Source organism: Bufo gargarizans, chromosome 2 (genome assembly GCF_014858855.1).
Source record: "Bufo gargarizans isolate SCDJY-AF-19 chromosome 2, ASM1485885v1, whole genome shotgun sequence".
In the NCBI taxonomy this organism is placed as follows: Eukaryota; Metazoa; Chordata; class Amphibia; order Anura; family Bufonidae; genus Bufo; species Bufo gargarizans.
Genome location: NC_058081.1, coordinates 91,350,726 through 91,373,052, shown reverse-complemented (window position 1 = coordinate 91,373,052; position 22,327 = coordinate 91,350,726). Strand labels below are relative to the sequence as shown.

Genomic DNA, 22,327 nt, shown 5'->3' with positions numbered 1-22,327 from the left:
ATGTCTATGCGTTCCAGACTTCAGTCTGTAATTGACTGCAAAGGATTTGCAATCAAGTATTAAAAAGTGAAAGTTTGATTTATGATTATTCGGTCCCGTTACTTTTGGTCCCTTAGCAAGTGGGAGGCACATATGCAAACTGTTGTAATTCCTACACCGTTCACCTGATTTGGATGTAAATAGCCTCAAATTAAAGCTGACAGTCTGCAGTTAAAGCACATCTTGTTCGTTTTATTTCACATCCATGGTGGTGGTGTATAGAGCCAAAAATGTTAGAATTGTGTCCATGTCCCAATACTTATGGACCCGACTGTAAATCCTCACTTGCCAGATGGATTAAGAATACCATTTCCTAATGTTATAGCATTAAGGGGGTTTCTTCTCCCGCTAACCTAAAAGCTCATTCAACTAGAGCTATGTCCTCTTCTCAAGCAGAGAAAGCGGGTACTTCATTGGAAGACATTTGTAGAGCAGCTACCTGGTTCAGCATGAATACTTTCATAAAGCACTACCATTTAGATTTTGCCAATACTGCTGAATTGTCTTTTGGACCCGTAAGGTCCTTCAGGCAGTTGCCTGGAAGCACTGGTGTATGTGGGGGTGTTTTAACCTCTGTTCCTGCCCCTACAGAGGTCAATCTCCTTGTGTGGCCGTCATGGTGATATCATGGAAACCGAAGTATCGGTAAGACCACTTCCGAATTTTTCAACTTTAAATTGATTGATGAGGGGAAATGGGCAATTTTTTTTGCTTTTTATTTTTGTCCCACTAGGGGGAATCAACTTTTGAGGGTCTGTTCCCTTTTACAATGCAGTAAAATACCTGCTGTATTGTACCGAATTTGAACTGTCAGTTTTACACTGACAGTTGCCTATGAGACCTAGCCTGTGGGCTGGGCCCTATAGGCCTCCATAGCTGGCAGGCCTGGAGGCCTTTGTAAGGGCTCAAGCTGTCTTAACAGCCATCAGCACCCTGTGTGTGACAAACCATTTTTTTCCCTGTCCGATTCATATAGAAACACCCTCTGTGTGAAACTAGATGAATACAGAGCTACAGAAAAGGCCCCAAGTACTTTCATGAGTGGCCAATTATGGCCCTGTACAAAACGCCGTCGGACATGGCCACATACATGAGGCCTAACGTCAGCAACATAATGCTACTGCCATGCAACAATCAGTGTATACGGACATTATGCCAAATCTGTCAAAACACTTAAGAAAGATGCAACATGACAAGATTGTTAATTAAGAATTTCACTTTTTTTTTTTTTTTTTAAGTCATTTAATTACACAGGAATATAATACTTCCCGTCCGTTCCAAACAACTTTTGTTTATCACAGAAGATAAAAATCCTTGAGAAATAAATCCAGTGAGGATTTTTTCCTAGGCACCTTCTTGACAGCAAAAAACAGAAGAAAAAAAAAAAAAAAAAAAAAGAAAATAAGAAAAAGAAAATAAAATAAAAGGAGAAAACATGGAACTGGAACCATGGGAGATATTGGTTTTCACATACAGGCTCAGATCATGTCACATTTTTGTTTTCCTAATGAAAAAGTTTTATACGTACAATCTGAGAGTGATCGAAGCCCTCAAAATCATTCAGCAACTTTATAAAGGCAAAATAATAAAAATAAAATGGGCAATATTAAAATGGTCAATATTAACATGAATGTAAACAAAAAGGGGTAGAGAATTTTAGACAGTGTATACAATCTGAACAATATGAAAGTGTTTTTCTCGTATTGAAGGCTTCATTGGAAGGGAGAAAGAAACATAACCTTCACAAACACAGCGTCACAAATTTTGTACAGGTAAATTTATAATACATCTCAAATCATACTAGGAATGCGCTCTAAAACTGCACACTACTTCAGTGAAAGAAAAAAGAAAATAGACTTTGTGCAATTTGCTGCCCAAAATGGCAGTGATCCCTGCATTGTATATTTTTATTATTTCAAAAGGATCTTAACCCTTTCACTGCCAAAAAGATCTGGCTAGCAAGGCTTGGCTGTTCTCTTCAAGAGAGATCGGGTTAAGTAACAGTTACATATACATATAAAAAAATTAAAAGAATGAAAAAAGGAAGGCAAAAATTGGCAAACATCCAGCATTTCTAGTATATTTTTTTTTTTGTAGTTTGTGTTGTAACCGAGTGGGTGATAATGTCATGATTAAAAAAATGTTATTTTCTGCTGTTTCAATAAATATTCTGTTTCTGACATCTGCACTGACATGATTACAGAATGGTATCAAAGTAAACAAATGGGCCAGCAGCAGACTGCTGGGGTGCGAGTCCTTCCGCTCATTGTGTTTGGTATCCAGCCATACGATAGCCCGTTTGGTTTGTGATCAAGGTTCCATTCTGCCCGGGGGTAGGTTGCACACTGTAATTTGGTCCCATCCATGCTGTTGCAGATGATGGTGTTTGACTGAAAACATTAACGACATTTCATGTAAGGTTATAAGACACGCACACAAGGCAACAAACTACTGTAACAAAAAAAAGTGTTGGTCTTCCTTAAAGAAACCAGACCAAGCTTTCATTTCCAAAGCATGTTCTAAAATAAAACAGAGGAGCTGATCTCACTGTTGACTATGGAGAAAAATGGTGCTTGTGTTCTCATGCACGAGGCCCAAGGTATATAATAAGATGGGACAAGCATCATTAAAGGGGTTGTCCACTTTTTTTATATTGGATCTGGGGATCTGACTCCTGGCACCCCCGGTTATCAGCTGTTTCAATAGAAGGCACCTGCCACCTCTTCATTGTTTGCCTGCTCGCCGTAGCAACCGCAGCGGTGAGCAGGTGTAATTACAAGAAGCCATCCCAATCACTTTAATGGGATGGCTCCTTCATGTTCAAGTGAATAACTACATAGACGTCTTATAGAAGTGAAAGGGAAGGCTTAGGTTATAATTACTGATCTGATATTGAGGATCTATCCTGAGGATAGGCCCTCAATATAAATAAAGCAGAGAAGCCATTTAAAAAGGGGTATTTGGGGAATTATCTTCAAGAAAGGTCTTCAACATTTCATACGTGGTTGTTACTCCAAGCATCTCCACTGAACAACATTTTAAAGGGACTGAGCCCATTGCACTACTGCTGCGCCCTCTCCACAGAATACCAAGTACAACGCTGTACACTGTATCGTGGCTGTGCTTGGTACTGCAGCTCATCCCAATTCACTTGAATGGGACTGAGCTGCACAGGAACCATTTAACTAATGGACGTCACGTGCAGGCCTACAAAGCAGAAGCGGTGCTCACCCGAGCATCAAGGCCTTCCCAAACAGCTGATCGCCATGGGCCCCAGCAGTCGAACCCTGCAATCACAAACTGATGACCTATCCTGCAGATAGGTCATCAATAATCAAATCTGGAAAACTCCTCTGAAAGATATGTTCAAGACTGTGGAAATAAAAAGTTTGCTAAAAAGAAAGGACCACAGGACATGCTCACAGGAGTGCATCTACAGCTGGGAAATTTCAGCCAGTGCATGGAGCTGGATATTCATCCACAGTATTAAGCTGCATCTCTCCAGGCAGAAGAGATCAGACAGCTCCTGCCAGGCAGAGGATGCAAAAAGCATGTTGCATAATCACTTACCTAAATCCCTGCTGATTCCATGCTTGGCCATATACTCCATATGCAGGTACCTGCCAACCATTGGGCATATACTGGCCTATTTGCTGGGCACCTCCATACCACTGCCCCCACTGTCCATAGGGTGGAGGAAAGCTTATTTGGCTTTGCTGTGGCCATAACAGAGAACAGAAAGACAGACAAGAAAAAAAGAAAAAAACAAAACAAAAAAAAAAACACAGTAAATTAGCCTGGTCCAGAAAACTGACATACAAGAAAAATAGACTAAGGCCCCATGCACACGGCCGTTGTTCACAGCCGTGTGCGGGCCGTGGAACCGCGGCCTGGATCCCTCCTGAGAGCAGGAGCGCACGGCGTCACTGGTTGCTATGACGCCGTGCGCTCTCTGCTGCCGGCACAGTACAGTAATACACTGGTATAGTTCCACGGCCCGCACACGGCTGTGAACAACGGCCGTGTGCATGGGGCCTAATGCTGGAACCAATTCACTAGAACATGGCAGCTTGTTAATGTACATCCCCCATGACATGCAGAACCCACTGGTGGTCTCTGGCACCCCAAAATATCACCCAGCAATGATGCCGTTGTGTTAGTCAGGGGGAGAAAAGCACTGCACCACTGCCTCCATCGCACAGGTACACTGCCACATCTCGCCATAGCGCTGACACAATCGGCATAAAATCAAGTGAAGAATTAAGTCTCTTTCCTTTCTTACCTGCTGCACAGTATTAAGCATGTCCGGTGTCTCTTTGCCCCAGTAACATTTTACCACGTGACCTTCAATAGTAGTGCCATTCACACTGACTATGGCATGAGCAGCACTTTCATGAGCATTGAACCTACAGATACAAAAATGTAATCAGGATACTGCCCAGAATCAACAAAAATCTAACAAACATATTTACAGGGGTATATCAGGGTATTAATATTGGTGGCCTTAACATTCATCAGCTTTATTCAGAATCCCTAAAAGCCAGAGATACAGCCCATCTACCTACATGTTTCAAACCCACTTTAAAAGCAACAAGAACTCCTCACCTGTGATTTTCAAAAAATTCAAGCGAGAACAAAAATAGAGTCCGGGTCCGCAATTCTAATCCCGAAAAAAAAAAAAAAAAAAAAAAAAATATAGAATATGTTCTATTCTTGTCCACAATTGCAGACAAAAATAGGCATTTTCTATTAAGTGCCAGCAATAAGTGCGGTCCGCGTTTTGCGGATTCGCAAAACGAGTTTTTGTATAACTTACCAGTAAAATCTCTTTCTCGCTCTTCCTTGGGGACACAGGAGACCATGGGTATAGCTCAGCTCCCTAGGAGGCGTGACACTAAGTGAAAACTGTTAAGCCCCTCCTCCAGCAGCTATACCCTCTTCCTGGAGAGAGAGACAGTCAGTTGTGTGTCCAAGTAGTGAGAAAAGGCAATGACCAACAATGTGGAACCAACCAGCCAACTATCCAACGGGGTAAACCAAGTCTAACCGTATATTAAAAACAAATGAATGGGTGGGTGATGTGTCCCCCAAGGAAGAGCGAGAAAGATTTTACTGGTAAGTTATACAAAAATCTCGTTTTCGCGCCCATTTTACTTGGGGGACACAGGAGACCATGGGACGTCTGAGAGCAGTCCAAGAGGGGAGGGACCACAGCTCCAAGGCGAAGCACCCGTAGGCATCAAAGAACCACCGCCTGCAAAAAACAGGCGGCCCAAGGCAGCATCCGCCGAGGCACGAGTATGCACCCTGTAGAACTTGGTAAAGGCATGCGAGAAAGACCAGTGGCCGCCGTGCACAAATGTTCGGCCGAAGCCCAATGTCTCCGGCCCAAGAGACACCGACCGCTCTGGTGGAACGAGCGGCGACACCGAAAGACAGAACCTTGCCCCTAGTGCGGTAACCTCAGCAATAGCCAATTGATGAAGAGGGCGAAAACCAACTTGGTGGCCAGCAACCCCATGCGCAGACCTTCCATTACCACAAAAAGTCAGAGCGCCGAAAGGAGTCTGTGATCTCCAAGTAAATCTTCAAGACCCGAACAACGTCCAAGCAGCAGTGTCCGTTCCCAGGGGTGGGAAGGGGAGGAGAGGACGGTGGCCTCGTTGAAATGAAAGGCAGATACCACCGTCAGAAGGAAGAAAGGAACAGGATGGAGAACAGCCGTGGACAGAGGAGTAGAGAGATCGTCTATAACGGCTCGAAGGGGGAAGCTTGGAGCGCCAAGAGCACAGTATTTAGTTCCCAGGACGGTACAGAGGAGCCACCCCATGGAGAGGAGGATGGATAGCGCCGACACTTGACCATTCAAGGAACAGAGTCCCAGTCCGGACAGGAGAAAGGCGGAGTGGGGGAACGCCCAGCTTCCCACAGAACAGCAGGTAAGATTTCCAAGACTGATAATAGACCCTGGACGAAGCACATGAACAGGCGCAGACCAGTAGCACGGGCGGAAGAGTCCGTCAAAGCTGGTTCATCGGCCCACTAGCAACTCCGTCCCGTAGCCACCTGGAGTGGGGGAACAGAAGAGCGGACGGAAGGAACCGAAGGGGTCCGTCCAGTAGCCAACAGATGCCAGGACAAGTCAGGCTAAAGTCCATGTCGATGGTGCCACCGGAGGAAGGGGTTCTACCATTCCTTTGAGGGAGGTTTAAGAATAATAATTGACCGAAGAGTAGTCCTCAAGCAGGGACAACAGCAGAAAGGGATGAGGATGGCCTTGCTGTAGAACGCAATGCAGCTACCCCCAGTACAACAGGAAGATAGCAGTCGCAGAACAAAAAAACGGCAGGTAAGGCAGAGACAACCAAACATCACTACCTCAGACCCGAGCGAACCGATTACCAGTACAGGGAGTGAGAGGCTACGGCCTACCAGTTAAGGCCAATATGGCAAGGAATAGAAGTTAAGTGCCGGAAGCACTACCGTTACCACTGTAGAGACCCAGATTCAAGCCTGGGGGTCAACTTACCGAAAAGGTAAGTTTACAGCAGGACCCCTTCCTAGAACGGAAAAACGCAATCTGCCACAAGCGTGAGGACAGAACGCGGCAGGTACGGTAAGTGGGCACACGGCCAGTACAGCTAGTGTGAACGAGGCAGACGGTCCGAGGTTGCAACAGGAACTCTGGAACCATCCAAGACAACAACCATACTCTCCTGAAAGAGGGTTGTGAAGGAACAGCCTATGAAACCTGACCAGGGCAGAAGCCACATCGGAGGGATATGCCCTGAGCAGGAGCAAAACAGAGCCGGCGAGAAGAAGCAGTCGGGGCAGACGCCGGCATAACCCTCCAACCAAAAGGAGGAGTGGGTCCGCATGTACATGCCGGCCGCGGGTGCCCACCCCGCGGGCCGGAAGAATCATGGGCCCGGAGAAGAGCCGAAATTGCGGCCTAGTAGGCCGCTAAGCCGGGGGCCTAAATTTGTGGAGCCCGGCCGGCTGGGAAGTACCGACGGTCGCACGGGGCCAGGAGCGGCGCGAAGGCGTCCGCATGTACATGCCGGCCGCGGGAGCTCACCCCGCGGCCGGAAGAGTCAGGCGACCGGGAGCTTGTGAATCTCCCAAGCAGGGGCGGTATTCCGCCTAGAACGCCATGGAGATGGCCGATGCAGAGGAGGGTCTGGGGCAGCCTGGCGCGAGCCTCTCGGCCCTGCCGCAGGGAAAGGAGGCAGAGCGGCTATATCATGGCTGCTGCGGAGGAGTGGTGAGGTGACCGCCATGGTCCCAATGGAGGTAGAAGGCCAGAGGGAGGGGGGCGTATGGCTGGAGAAGCCACTCTCTCACCATCAGCCGTTTTCACCCTAGGTCCGTTCCGGCAGGGTCACCCCTTCAGCTACTGGCACCATAGTGGCAGGACGCTGGAAGAGGGACTTGGCATGCCGGCGACCCTTGTGCAGGCGGGATGCAGGGGAGCTAGGCTGCCCTGGTCCACCTTGCCTTCTGTGGGGGAGGCAGCAGTGCGGGTGACTGGCACTGGCGCAGCTCAACCCCAGGAGAAACGGAGAGGCCTATTGCGTCTGTTGTCCCTGATTGTTTTCCAGACTAAGAAAAAAGAAAAAAAATCTAAATTTAAACAAGGAGAAAACAGCCCTGCAGAGCAGGGAGTGTCTTGCCTCCTTGGACACTAAGCAAAAACTGGCAGTCTCTCTCTCCAGGCTGAGGGGATAGCTGCTGGAGGAGGGGCTTAACAGTTTTCACTTAGTGCCACGCCTCCTAGGGAGCTGAGCTATACCCAAGGTCTCCGTTGTCCCCCAAGGAAAATAGGCGAGAAAACACAAACGGATGTGTGAATGGACCCTAATGCGTAGCCTATATGATTTATAACATGCCATGCAGTCTTATAAATAACATGGTCCGAGTCACAATTTAAAGAACTAATATATACTGAATAATATGATATTATAGTTTTATCAATATAAATACAGACATGACTCCATGGCACAGAGGAGTACACATATATATGCTGTTCCATATGCAGATCTCTACATAGCGATTGCCGATAATGTGAGACATATGGATGCATTCCAGATTTTTGGAACAAATCACAGGTTATGAGAGATTGTTGCTTTTAAATTGAACCCCGTGTCTGAAATGCATCCATATGTGGACTGTATTCTAACAACAGGCCCTGGAATACCCCTTTAAATAAAGCCCTGATCATCATCATCATTCAGAGTCGCACTCACAATTCTGCAGGCTCATAGCTGGGATCTCCAAGCACTCCTGGCATACCCTAGCGACACGCCATTGCTGTATAAGATGGGAATAACCCTCTAAACTCTGGGGCGTTGGCAAGCTTGCTGACAGCAGACCTGAGAATGCATGCCTAGTTCACGCCTTTTCTGCAGATTATTCCTATGCATACATAGTAAATTGCTGTTCCTATGAGCCACAATTGAACCATGAATTCATGGGACCCACTTAATTATAATACTAACAAGCAATAGCAGTGTCACAGAACTGTAAGTAGGCATACATGCATGTAACAAAAGTCATTGCATCATAAGGCAACTCTCACAGCCTCACCAATTACTATTGGATAGAACTGGACCTGATGAATTCAGAATCAACAGAATAATGTTATAGGACAATCACCAAGACCTCAGTGAAGGGACTGTAAGCTTTTTTTTTCCCCCTTCTATTTCAGAGGCTTCCCGGAGAACTCCTTTAAGGAACAAACATTTCAGAGGCTTCCCGGAGAACTCCTTTAAGGAACAAACAACTAAGTGCCTGAACATACCTTACAAACGAGTACCCTTTATCTGGGAAGACACGAACTTCCATTATTTGGCCAAAAGGAGAGAAGGTCTGACGCATGAGTTGTTCTAGGGCAGAGACACAAAGTTAGAAACATGGACTTCTCACACAGACTATATAAACCAGGAATGATAATGAGCGAGCGTACCTGTTAGCCCGGATGTAACGCCTCCACAGTACACGGTGCAGTTGCTGGGGCTGGACTGGTTCACCACTTCTTCATATGACAACTGCTTTGTATTGGCTAAAACGGAAAAAATATATATTTTCATTTTAAATACAGAGTATTAAAGGTGTTATACAAGAAAATATATTTATGACTCAGTTACCACTGAGGAAGGGGCCAGGAATAGACCCCGAAACGCGTCTGATTACAGGAGACCCGCACATCAGCTGATGGACCTATACCCTCTAATCTACTTCTCTTATGGACATTCATCTATACAAGGTCTATTACAATAGATACCCGCTTTATCTCCTATTTCACACACATGGGACGCAGTGACTTGAATCTCCTGAATCGGAGACGTCACACAAACAATTGCAGCAGCCGGAGACTTCTCATAAGAGACAGCGGGACATTGGAGGAACATACCGCAGAGACAACCGTCCATGACCATCACGCTGAAGCAGCTGACAACTCTAAGACAGGTGGGACGCCACTGTGAGCGCAGGCTGAATACTGCATCATTTTTTATCAACCTTACAATAGGGTTATATAAACTACGTGTGTACCTAAAGAGTTTAATTATATCATTATTGGTCAGCAGACCAATATTTAACATCTCCGTGCAATATATATTTATATAAAACTGCCTTCTATTCACGGGAGTGAATACAATTAGGATTCACAGATGTGACATTTTAGAAGCCATCGCTGTACATCAGTCACATAGTTGCATCTCAGTCCTATTCAAGTCAATGGGGCCCGAGATGCAATACCAGGCACTGCCACTATACGATGTACGACGCTGCCCTTGGAAAGCTGCCAAGAGCCTGCATTGTTCACCAGAGCTCCGGTAAGGCTTCCTAAAAACAGCTGATCGGCAGAGATGCCAGGACTTGGACCCACGCTAAAGTGATAATGATGACCTATCCTGAGGTTAAGTGATCATTATCTTTTCCAGGATAATCCCTTTAAAGTGTCTGATTGTTGGGGATCATGTGAACGGATTCCCCGATTGCCCTACGATGCTCAGACCCCCAGCAAAATTGGTGTCCACTGCACTCACACAGGCTGCACTGCTCGGGGCCTGACCAAATGTGCGCCTTTCTTTTCCTGTCCAGCTGCAATAGTAAATGCAGCTGAACAAGAAAAGAAGGACACCCATCAAGTCTGGATGCGAGTGGAACAGCCCGCAGCCTGTGAATGCAGCAGAGATGGCGGTGCGACAGAAGAGTAAGTACTAACTAAACTATCTTTCTTCCACGAGACAGAACAAAGGACTGATTTGCCAACAAGCCTGGAGAACCCCTTTAAGCAAGAAGACCACTTTGTATGCTTACATTCATAGGTGCTTTTTGGAGCTGGTGGTTTTCTTGTGGCCCAGTTAGTTCTGATCTGTCGACCTCCGAGCCACTGCCCTCCCATCTGTGCAATGGCGTTTTCTGCATCCTGTGGACAACGCATAAAATAGGGCAGTCGTGATTTTGGTTCTCGGCTCTGCATCAACAACCCATGGAATAATCGGATATAAAATAAGGTTAAAAAATAAAATAAAAAAATAAATACACACAACTTACCCATTTATTGAAGAAGGACACAAAGCCATAGCCTTTAGATTTTCCTGTCGTCATGTCCTTGACTACCCGAGCATCCCTGAAATAAACACCTGCCGTTTACCCATAAAATCCTAACCATCGAAACAGGTACAGATAAAGGGAAGCAAAATGACAACAGACCACACAGTGCCCCCCAAATTACTCTTCCATCTTCTATTACAAAGCCAAAAAGGAGGAAGCGCTAGCAAACGAAAAACTGGTAAGCGGTCCCCTTAAATCTCTCAGTGGGAGCTAAGACTAAAAGGCTTCTAATCAAAGCAAGAGGAAGGGGGTAAAATGACTCGTCATCAGGTGGACATGCAAATTAACCAGGTCTGAAAACCGAAACACATTAACACATACTACAGCTGATCCCACTCACAACATGGCTACTTCCACATCAAGCATGGGCTAAAGCAAGCGGCTGAAAACTGGGCCTCTTATCCTACGCCTAGCTGTACACCTCGGGAGTCAATGACTTCCACTTTAACTCTTTCAGTGCAGAAGGGACCTGCAACAACTGGTGCTTTGCAGACCACGCCAGCTGTGAAAAAGTTAAACCATGCAATTTTCATCCTGGTCATTGCAAACACATTCTAAATTACTGAATGGAAATAAAAATAAAACGGAAAATAGGAAAAATTATATATATATGTAAAAAAAATAGGAATTAAAAAAAAGGGCATACGTGGCCTGTTAACTGAATTCTCAGGTGAATGCGTTAACCCCCTTTTTGGTCTGTGGCCAGCTGTAAATTTTGAGAAATTAAATATTAAAAGGCAGTTAACAGTAAGAAAATAAAAATGCAATACTGAAAATGTATTGGTTTTGGAGAACGCAGTATGTAACTACAGGAGATTCAAGTGACACAGCAAAGGCTGAAGAGTCGGGTGTTTTATTCTTTATTTTTTTTTTTTACTTACGATATTCTCCCAAAAGGTCCAAATGCAGCTTTTATGTCATCGGTTGTTATCTCTGGACTCAAATCACCAACAAAAACATGGAAATGATCTTGTTGGGAGAAGGAGATGGGAACAGGGTGAAAGGGGAAAACAACAGTTCACATTTACAAATCTGACAAATCACACATCTATTCAACTGATCGCTCATTAGTACAATATGACAGAAGATGGCGCCAGTGAGAAACTGCACAATAGCACAATATTAGCCCCAAAACAGATACCGGTTTTAGCACTCTTTACTAACCACAGCCCCAACACAAGTTGTTACAAGGAGGACGAGAGAAGATAAGGCCCCACAGGTACAGGTGTGTGCTTTGTGAGAAGGTCTATGCAGGGGCAGATACTGTGCAGCTAGTGCAAGGAGCTCAACGTCCACAGAGTATGGAGTAAGGTCTGGTGGACTCAAAGGCCATTTATAGGACTAGTGCTGTGAGTGGCGTCATGAAGGAGACCAAATATGATGGCTGCACCTTGAAACAGAAGGAATGAACATGGTAACCGATTACTATTTCTCTAATGGATGCCAACACTGAAGAGGTTCCCCAAAGGCGAAACTAGGTTTGTGTATTAGGGAAATGTACCACAAGCAATAAACCAATAAAACATTTACTTAAAATCTCTTAAAGGGGTGCCCAAGATTATTATTATTATTTTTTTAAGGGATTGTCCTGCCATATATATTGATGACCTATCATCAGGATAGGTCATCAATATCGGATTGGTGGGGGCCCGACAGCTGTTTAAAAAGGAGGCGGCGGCGGTTCATGTGACCGCCACTTTGACTACACAGTCTTCTCTCAAGCAGCAGCAGAATGTAATTACAACTAAATGGAGCAAGTACTCTTCCAAGATGATGTGCAGTTTAAGGCCTCACACACACGACCGTAGTTCAGGGCGGCTCGGGTGCAGACCCATTCACTTCAATGGGGCCGCAAAAAAAAAAAATGAGGACAGCACTCCGTGTGCTGTCCGCATACTTTGCTCCGTTCCGTCGCTCCGCAAGAATAGGCATTTCTACAATGGGCCGCCCGTTCCGTGAATTGCGGAAGGCACACATGTGGCTTGCGTTTTTTGCAGATCCACGGTTTGCGGACCGCAAAAAAACTGAACGCCCGTTTGCGAGGCCTAATAAAGAGGAAGCAGCGATCACATAGAGCACCGCCACCTTTTTAAACAGCTGACCCTGCCGATCTGATATTGATGACCCTATCCTGACAATAGGTCATCGGTATACATAAGGCAGGACAACCCCTTTCATTTCATCCCCTCCCGAGCAGTATCTACGGATTAGTCCGTACTTGCATGCTCCTCATCATTCCATCTCGGGGCTCTCTCCCTACTAGGCATCAGGTCCCAGTCTGTCAAATTCTGCACAGATGGGGGTCACATGAGCCGCGGCAGCCAATGACTGCCCTCAGCAGCGAGGTGTACCCAAGTGGCACATGACCCTGCCATGACATATCTCCTCTAAAGCCAGTCATTGGCTTCAGTGGAGAACGTGACCCTGTCCATGCAGGAAGATTTCTCCACAGATACTGCTGGCTGAGGAAGGGGGGAGGGGGATTAAAAGGAAAAAAAAAAAAATATATATATATAAATCCACATACACAACCCCTTTAAAATAGGGATTTTTGCAGTGGAGGGCATCAGCCTAGTATTACCAGTAGCAGTGCCTGCATTATCTGAATGTAGAAATCGGTGACACTGGATGAATTATGGCAAGCTCTCTCCATTCAGAATAAGGGTATTGGGTATTTTATTGCCCATCAGATTTCCTCACACGTCTGAATGTGGGGGGCCACCTGACACTAGAATGGAGGTCCTAATCCCCAGCATGACCACAATGACTAGAAATTTAAATGGAGCGATGGTTAGGCACGCACCCTGCTACTCTATTCCACCAGTCTCACAGGCGCTGAATGGAGCTGTGGTGGCCCCTAACAATCAGACATGTGGATGGGCGATAAAGGTCCTGTGTGGGAAAGCCCATAGGAGGCGAACAGAGGACTGAGAGAAACAATACATTAATGGGTCTTAAAAAGGTGAAGCTGCAAATCCCCAGGATTATTTGTCTTCGTATTCAATTAGTAGAACATGATAATCTTTATTGGAGTGAATAATCATTCTCTTCTTGCAGTATCTGAAACCAGCTCTCAGTGTACTGCAGGGATGTCAAAATCCTGGCCCTCCAGCTGGTCCAAAACTAAACTTCCATCATGCCCAGACAGTCTACAGCTATCAGGGCATGCTGGGAGTTGTAGTTTTGCAACAGCTGGCGGGCCACAAGTTTGACATCCCTAAGGTACGGACTTCCTGGTGAACCTATGCTTATACACAGCAATTTGAAAAAGCAGAGCTTCTGTATAAAGCATGAGGGAGGGACAGAGCATTAGCCTGAGCTTCTAATATTACAGGAGACTAAAGGGCCCTTTTGCATTGTGTAAATGTGCCACTATCAACTAAATAGCAAGCTGGTTTGGTGGCATGATCAGATTGCTTTGCAGATACAGGGATGTGCTGCTGACAAAAAATGGAAATGTCTGGGGGCAAACAATGGCAGTAACAAACATTAACCCTCATACAGAGCGGATGACTGCTGATCATTGCCTACTTGTGTCCTAGCATAAAAAGGCCCTTACTCAAACAATGCAGTCATGCTGATCATAACTGTGCTTTAATACGGTCTAGCCAAATAAAAAATAATTGCATGTAGTGTCCTGACATTTTCACGACTGCAACTGGAAACTTGCTTTGGGAACAAGGGGAGGAGAGCAGTAAAACCAATGTGCCTTAGGCCTCTTTCACACTACAGTATGTTGAATTCAGTGTTTTGCGTTCCGTTTTTCACGGATCCGTTGTTCCGTTTTTTGCTTCCGTTGTGGTTCCGTTTCCGTTCCGTTGTTCCGTTTTTCCGTATGGCAAATACAGTATACAGTAATTTCATATAAAAAATTGGTCTGGGCATAACATTTTCAATAGATGGTTCCGCAAAAAACGGAACGGAAACGGAAGACATACAGATGCATTTCCGTATGTGTTCCGTTTTTTTTGCGGACCCATTGACTTGAATGGAGCCACGGACTGTGATTTGCGGCCAAATATAGGACATGTTCTATCTTTTCAACGGAACGGAAAAAACAGGAAATACGGAAACGGAATGCATACGGAACACATTCCGTTTTTTTGCGGAACCATTGAAATGAATGGTTCCGTATACGGAACGCAAAAAACGGACCGTATACGGAACGCAAAATACTGTAGTGTGAAAGAGGCCTTAAAAGGGGTTCTCCAGAAATTACGAAAATAAAATTACTGAAAATACTTTATTATAAATATATATTCCCAAATAACTTTCATTTGTTTTTATTGCTTGTTTTGTCCAGAGCAGGGATCAGCAACCTTTGGCACTCCAGCTGCTGTAAAACTACAACTCCCAGCATGCACACTTACTCGTCTGCTCTCCCATATAAGTGAAAGGAGGATTCTTGGGGTTTAGTTTCAGAACAGCTGGAGTGCCAGAGGTTGCTGATCCCTGGTCTACGGAGAAATCATTAGGAGACGTAAAATGGATGCCAAGTTACTTCACAACACTGACCTAAAGAGGAGTCTCATCCTCCTCTCCTTGTAAGAGATTATGATCATGAATACAGTTTAATATGACGATATTCAGCTGAATCTCTGTAGCAATGGAGTTCAGGAGGAGACATGAAGTACAGAGAAGAGGTGGGGATGTGGCTAATGAGCAGCAGCTCTTGTATGCAGTCCCCATTACCACAGCCCCACATTACCAGTCTTGTCCGTCCTCTCTGTACTTCATGTCTCCGCATGAACTCCATTCCTACAGAGATTCAGCTGAAGATCTTATCCGCTGTATTCAGGACCATAATACCTAACAAGTAGATCAGAGAGGAGGATGAAGCCGCTCTTTAGCTCAGTGTTGTGAAGTAATTTGTCCTATGCGATTAGGACAGGTTTTATGTGCACTAATAGGACGGCAGCCATTTTATTTCTTCTAATGATTGCTCCCCAGATAAAATGAGCCATTATAACTAATAAAAGGTACATGGGAATATATTCATAATAAAGTAATATTTAAGTATTCTCGTTTTCTTAATTCCTAGAGAACCCCCTTAACAGGTTGCTATAAGCATCATATATTTATTTCCCCCAACTTCTAAATGTATAATCAGCATGTAAATCCCTTCTGCTTCAAGAAAATGCTTTTTATGAACTTGGAATAGCATCTCTTTTTGGTTCCTTACAGCCTCAATAGGTTCCAGGTACCTATCCTTCCAACAGACACTCCACAACTGCGTTGTACAATGGCACTATATGGAGACAGTTACTCCAGCATTACAGAATAAGAGAGAGGTTAGATAGGGTTTACTAGATCTACTCAGTGATCCCGATGCTGCCAAAGTAGCTGAAAGGAAAGTAAGCAGCTCGGGTGGGTGATGGCAGAAGAAAGGAGTGGGAAGGAAGAGCCTGAATTTTGCTGGTCACCCAAAAGATTGAATTTTTATCTGTAAGAAGACACAATTACCTTGAGAACGCAGTGTGCTGACAACGGAACTACCTGATGACAAAGATTAGATTTGTTCTTAAATATATTATAGCAGAAACACAGCAAAACAAGTTATCTAAGGCAGCGTTACTCAACCCGCTTTATTTATCAAGCGCTTGCATAGTCTTGCCCGTTTACATTTTATTTCATTCTATGCGCCAATTTTAAGGGTCAAAAAGACAATTGAACAGGATTTCTGCTACGTACAGTAATACATGGGGTTGAGAAACGCTGATCTAACGATTATCACAGTTGTGAACTAAGAATGTCAGATCTTCAACGGTTACTTTTACTTGCTACGGTAATGTACGTCAGAGAGGTTGAGGGACACTTACTGTTTGCGTCTTTCTTCTGGCTGCTAGGGGTGGTTGCCCAGTTGACCTTCACTTCCTATGGAAGTAAGAAAAACAGAAAATCATAGTCGTTAGCTGGATCTGTGCATTATAAACACTAAGGGGCACATTTATTAAAACTGGCGTTTTAGACAGTCTTAATAAAGCCCCTGTGCTGACAGTGGATCTGCTGAAGTTATGAAGAGGCGCCGGCCTCTCCATAACTTCAGCAGATCCAGCACCAGTTCTAAATGTAAGAACGCTTCCTTTCTGTCTTACAGTTAGACCATTTTCTACACCTAAAACAGGCACAGAAAATGATGAACGAGACGGACCTACCGTCAGTCCCCTTCCTCGCCACGTCCATAACTTTAGACCTAGCATGTACGCTTAGTATAGGCATATTTCAGTATAATAAGTGCCCCCCTACGTACCTTGCCCATTATCTTGCGACCGTTCATAGCAGCGAGGGATGCAGCAGCATGGCGATGTTCAAAGAACTCCACAAAACAGTACGGGTCGTTGCCAGCAGTCTATCCAAAAACAAAGAACATATTAAAAGTAGAAACCATACAGCAGCATAATAATGATCACTCTGACAAAGGGATAACCTAATAGAGCTATGCTAGTTAGTGTAAATGCAGTAACCAAACAAGTGCCCCCCAAATCTCTAGGGTTACAACATGGCCCATATGATCCTTTTCAGATGGCTAGGCAATTGATTATCCTGTCCTAATTTCTTGTAGACTATATGGAGGGTCCCCTGAGTGATGTTAAAGAGTAGCTGCACTCTGTAAAGCTTAGCGACATATAAAGTTTTTGATCGATTTTGGGAGGGGGGTCAGAGATCTGAGACCCCCACTGATCACTTAAAAGGTGTTGCCCGGGTTCATAGCTGAACCTGGATATACCCACATTTTCACCCAGGCAGTGCCCCAAATATGAAAAATGCTCCGATGCTCTCCTTTGCCCTGTGCTGAATCATGCAGGGCAAAGGCTTTTTTAGGAGATCCGGTGAGGCTTCTGCCCAGAACCAGCATTAATGGGCGGGCTTTAGCGCTGCCCTAGCCAGCAAAACGGCTAGGGAAGCGCTAAAGCCTGCCCATCAGAGCTTGTGACGTGACCAAATACACTGCCGGACGGAAGCGTCTGCCTATCATTGTAAAAACATTCCTTGTCCTGCGTGATCCAGCGCAGGACAAGGGAGAGCATCGGACCATGAAATGCTCCAATACTAATATCAGGGGGCATGTCTGGGTGAAAATGGGAGTATGTCCAGGTTCAGCTCTGAACCTGGACAATCCTTTTAAAAGAGGTGTTAAGGCCCCTTATTTGGGCAGATTATTGCTAACGAGCATTTGCACGAGTGATTATCTCTAACAATCTGCCTGTTTAAAAGCTGCTGCCGATTACCCCATGAAGAAGAAAAACGTTCGTTCATCAGGTAATAGACTGCTGGTGGGGACACCTAATGAACATTTGTGGGTAAGAAGAGTGTGCCATCAAACAGTTCATTCTGTATGGGGGATTGCTCCTCCCTATACTGTGAAGGAGATCACTGCATGTACAGCGGTCTTCTCCACTGACCAGCAGGTGATTGTCAGGAAGGAGCACTTTCTTCCCGACAACCATTAGCTTCATTCTGCAGTGTAAATGGGCCTTTAGAAATGCTCAGCGTGGTCTGGCCTCACTGCTAAAAACTGGTTGTGAGAACATCCTAAATAGAAACCCCGTCTTCAGTTCCATCTTCATCAGTGAGGAGAGGCAGTGCTCAGTTGAACAATTCTACCTTCTCCTTATAGTGATCGGCAGGGGTCTCAGCGCTGTCAGCTTAATATTATAGCTAGAAGCCCACACTCATTTACACCCAGCAGCCTGTCAATCACTGTCCTCAGGGGGAGGCAGGGGCTACGACTTCAACAGTCAAGTTCAAACTATCAAACTGCTGTATTCATTTAGCGACACTAGTTTTAAAACAGCAGAACGTGCACCGTTTAGACTACTAGCTATAATAGCCTGCCCTTACTTATTAAAGTGGGTTTCTGGCTGTTTCATACTGATGGACTAGAAAACCCCTTTAAAAGGGAACCTGTCCCTGGGATTTTGTGTATAGAGCCGAGGACATGGGATGCTAGATGGCCGCTAGCACATCCGCAATACCCAGTCCCCATAGCTCTGTGTGCTTTTATCGTGTCAAAAAAACTATTTGATAGATATGCAAATTAACCTTAGATGGGTCCTGTCCCTGAGACGAGTCGAGCGTGAAGGAGCCCAGCACCGTCCCACATCCTCAGAATCTCCTCCTTTCTCCCCGACAGTCACAAAGCTAGAGCACCGTAATCTTGCAATGCGCGAGCTAGCGCATGCGCAGTTTGTTCCCTGAGGCCGATGCCAGCACAGGGAAGGAACACTATGACACTGCACATGCGCTAGCTCGCTCCTCGCGAGATTACGGCGCTCTAGCTTTCTGATGTCGGGGAGCCAGGAGGAGATTCTGAGGCCTGGGCAGGGTGTCAGGTGTGATATTAATGGTTTATTGTGAGGATATGTCAATGTTAGGCCACTTTCACACTCGCGTTTGGTGCAGATCTGCACAGACGGATCCGTTCAGATAATACAACCGTCTGCATCCGTTCTAAACGGATCCGTTTGTATTATCTTTAATATAGCCAAGACGGATCAGTCTTGAACACCATTGAAAGTCAATTGAGGACGGATACGAGTTCTATTGTGCCAGATTACGTCATAGAAAACGGATCCGTCCCCATTGACTTACATTGTGTGTCAGAACGGATCAGTTTTGGACCACTTGTCAGAGCCGTGAACGGATCTCACATATGGAAAGCCAAAACGCCAATGTGAAAGTAGCCTTAAAATCTTGGAATACCCCTTTAAGAGCTGCTTTGAGTCTCGGTTTTGGATCCATGCACCACTTTCTGTTCCTCTGCTCCCTATCAGAAGCAGGCCCAGGACTAAAACACTTCATATCTGCGGCAGAGAACTCCGGCAGGCTCTTCTGATAGGGATAGTTCCTCCGGATCTAGCATTACCGGATACTACTACCACCTTCCCGAGGGACCCCATTGACTATAATTGGGTAAGACAGAAGTGGCAACTGCCCCGCAAATTATGCCGAGAATTGGCCAGACAAAAACTGCTGCACGTCTTTTTTCCAGCTGGCTGCAGGTGTGAAAGTAGCCCTACGCCTGACAGAACCTGACCTGATGTAAAACGCCCCTGCCAGTCATAACTAGTCACGTCAAAGTCAGAAACTCACATCCATAATCATCTTGCAGCTTTTGCACGGACCAATCTGGCTGAAGACTTGAAGAATAAGAGCTTCTGTAACATCCCTAGACAGGTTCCCCACATACCTGGAAAAAAAAGGGGGAAACATGAATCACACAAAAGATAGTCATACATCATCACATGTGGCAGGCTACATAGACAAGAAAATGTAGGAGCTGGAGCATGGAAACAATTATCCCTCAGCAAGTAGAAAGCTAAAAATACACAACTCACAGACAATAATAGATGGCGTGAAAAGGCTGGAACCGGGAGGCCAATCCGGGCACCTCCAGGATTTCAGGATGCTGGGGCTTATTCACCAACTGCGGTCAGGTCACGTTTAGCTCAGTTTTTCACGCATCACTTGTGCGTTGTGTGAAAATCGCAGCATGCTCCTCTTTGGGCGTTTTCCACGAAAAGCAGGCCCCATAGAAGTGAATGGGGCTGCGTGAAAATCGCAAGCAAGTGCGGATGCAGTGCGATTTTCACGCACGGTTGCTAGGAGACGATCGGGATGGGGACCCGATCATTATTATTTTCCCTTATAACATGGTTATAGGGGAAAATAATAGCATTCTTAATACAGAATGCTTAGTACAATAGGGCTGGAGGGGTTAATTTATTTATTTTTACTAATAATTTAACTCCATTTAATCCACTTGTTCACGTAGCGCGGCTTCTCTTCTGTCTTTTCTGTGCACAGGAAAAGGACCTGTGGTGACGTCACTACGCTCATCACATGGTCAGTCACATGATCCATCACCATGGTAAAAGATCATGTGATGGACTATGTGATGAGCGCAGTGACGTCATCAAAGGTCCTATTCCTCAAAGAAGAAGACAGAAGAGATGCCGGCTGTGCGAACAAGTGGATTAAGGCGAGTTAAAAAAATTTTTTTACCCCTCCAGCCCTATTGTACTATGCATTCTGTATCCAGAATGCTATTATTTTCCCTTATAACCATGTTTGAGTACCAAACATGACGATTTTTCTCACGCACGTGCAAATCTCATTAAAATGTTTTGTACTAGTGCAGAAAAATCACACATTTTACCGCACCCGCATCTTATCCGGGCCAAAAACATGACGCCTGTGTGAAAGAGGCCTTACGGTCACGTTAAGCATGTGTACTTTATTTTAAACGGCAAAAGAATTGCTACTTTCGGCAGCCCCATTAGAAAATGAATGGAGGGTGGCTGTGCATGCGCAGTGCTCCCTAGACCACTTTCAGTATCCTTTCTTGATATAGTTGCAGGTCCCAGAGGTAGGACCCGCACCTAGCAGTTAATGGGGGCATATATCAGAGCAAAAAGCCCCCGTTGTCCGAGACGAGAATAACCCTTTAAGGATCGAGTGTAATTTAGTATATATGACGTGTCACTTTATGTGGTAATAAATGCTTTTACTTATCCATCTGATTCTGAGATTATTTTCTGGTGACACATTGTACTTCATGATGGGAATAAATTTGGGTTGATATGTTTTACCTTTATTTATAAACAAAAACCCAAATTTATGGAAAAATGTACAATTTTCTAAATTTCAGTGTATCTGCTTTTTAAGACATATCTCATAAAACTGTTGACATTCCCCATATGTCTACTTTATGTTGGCATCATTTTGCCAATGTCATTTTAATGATTTTTATGCTCACTTTAAGAGGCTTCCATAAAAGAACCCACCCATAAATACCCCATTTTAGAAACCAGCCCTCTGGACTTAAAGCAAAGTATAGGCAAAACTGTAAAATTTAATTTCTGGGGGGCAGATTTTCCATTTTAATCAAATTTTCCTGTAACACAGCAAGGGTTAACAGCAAAACAAACCTCAATGCTCATTACCCTGATTTTGCAGTTTACAGAAACATCCCATATATGTATGGGCACACGGCAGGTCTCAGAATGGAAGAGGCGCCAAATGGTTTTTGAAGGGCAGAGACCCTGAGGTACCTCTGCAGTGGAAACCCCCAAAAAGTGACCCAATTTTGGAAACTATACCCACCAAGGAATTTATTAAGGGGTGCAGTGAGCGCTTTAACCCAACAGGCATTTCATACAATTTTTTAAAAGAAAGGGATGCAAAAGAGCTCTAAGGGCTCTTTCACACTTGCATTCTTGTCTTCCGGCATAGAGTTCTGTCGTCGGGGCTCTATGCCGGAAGAATCCTGATCAGTTTTATCCTAATGCATTCTGAATGGAGTGAAATCCGTTCAGGATGTCTTCAGTTCAGGACCGGAATGTTTTTTGGCCGGAGAAAATACCGCAGCATGCTGCGCTTTTTGCTCCGGCCAAAAATCCTGAAGACTTGCCGCAAGGCCGGATCCGGAATTAATGCCCATTGAGAGGCATTGATCCGTATCCGGCCTTAAGCTAAACGTCGTTTCAGCGCATTGCCGGATCCGACGTTTAGCTTTTTCTAAATGGTTATTATGGCTGCCGGGACGCTAAAGTCCTAGCAGCCATGGTAAAGTTTAGCGAGGAGCAGCATACTTACCGGCCGTGCGGCTCCCGGGGCGCTCCAGAGTGACGTCAGGGCGCCCCACGCGCATGGATGACGTGATCGC

The 22,327-nt window shown here is 45.1% G+C and overlaps 1 protein-coding gene across 1 annotated transcript in view; it reads right to left on the bottom strand.

The window, feature by feature from the left end:
• Positions 1–1,240: 1,240 nt before the first annotated feature.
• Positions 1,241–22,327, bottom strand: part of LOC122927445 (nucleolysin TIA-1) — a 29,329-nt gene continuing 8,242 nt past the window's right edge. The window contains exons 2-13 of the mRNA XM_044279291.1: positions 19,753–19,849; positions 16,910–17,008; positions 16,479–16,533; positions 16,123–16,155; positions 11,541–11,628; positions 10,600–10,675; positions 10,363–10,471; positions 9,005–9,100; positions 8,840–8,924; positions 4,322–4,445; positions 3,610–3,755; positions 1,241–2,429 (exon numbers count right to left, since the gene is read on the bottom strand). Coding sequence (XP_044135226.1) covers positions 2,303–2,429; positions 3,610–3,755; positions 4,322–4,445; positions 8,840–8,924; positions 9,005–9,100; positions 10,363–10,471; positions 10,600–10,675; positions 11,541–11,628; positions 16,123–16,155; positions 16,479–16,533; positions 16,910–17,008; positions 19,753–19,849 — 1,135 coding nt within the window. The 3' untranslated portion in view covers positions 1,241–2,302. The remainder of the gene's footprint in view (positions 2,430–3,609; positions 3,756–4,321; positions 4,446–8,839; positions 8,925–9,004; positions 9,101–10,362; positions 10,472–10,599; positions 10,676–11,540; positions 11,629–16,122; positions 16,156–16,478; positions 16,534–16,909; positions 17,009–19,752; positions 19,850–22,327) is intronic.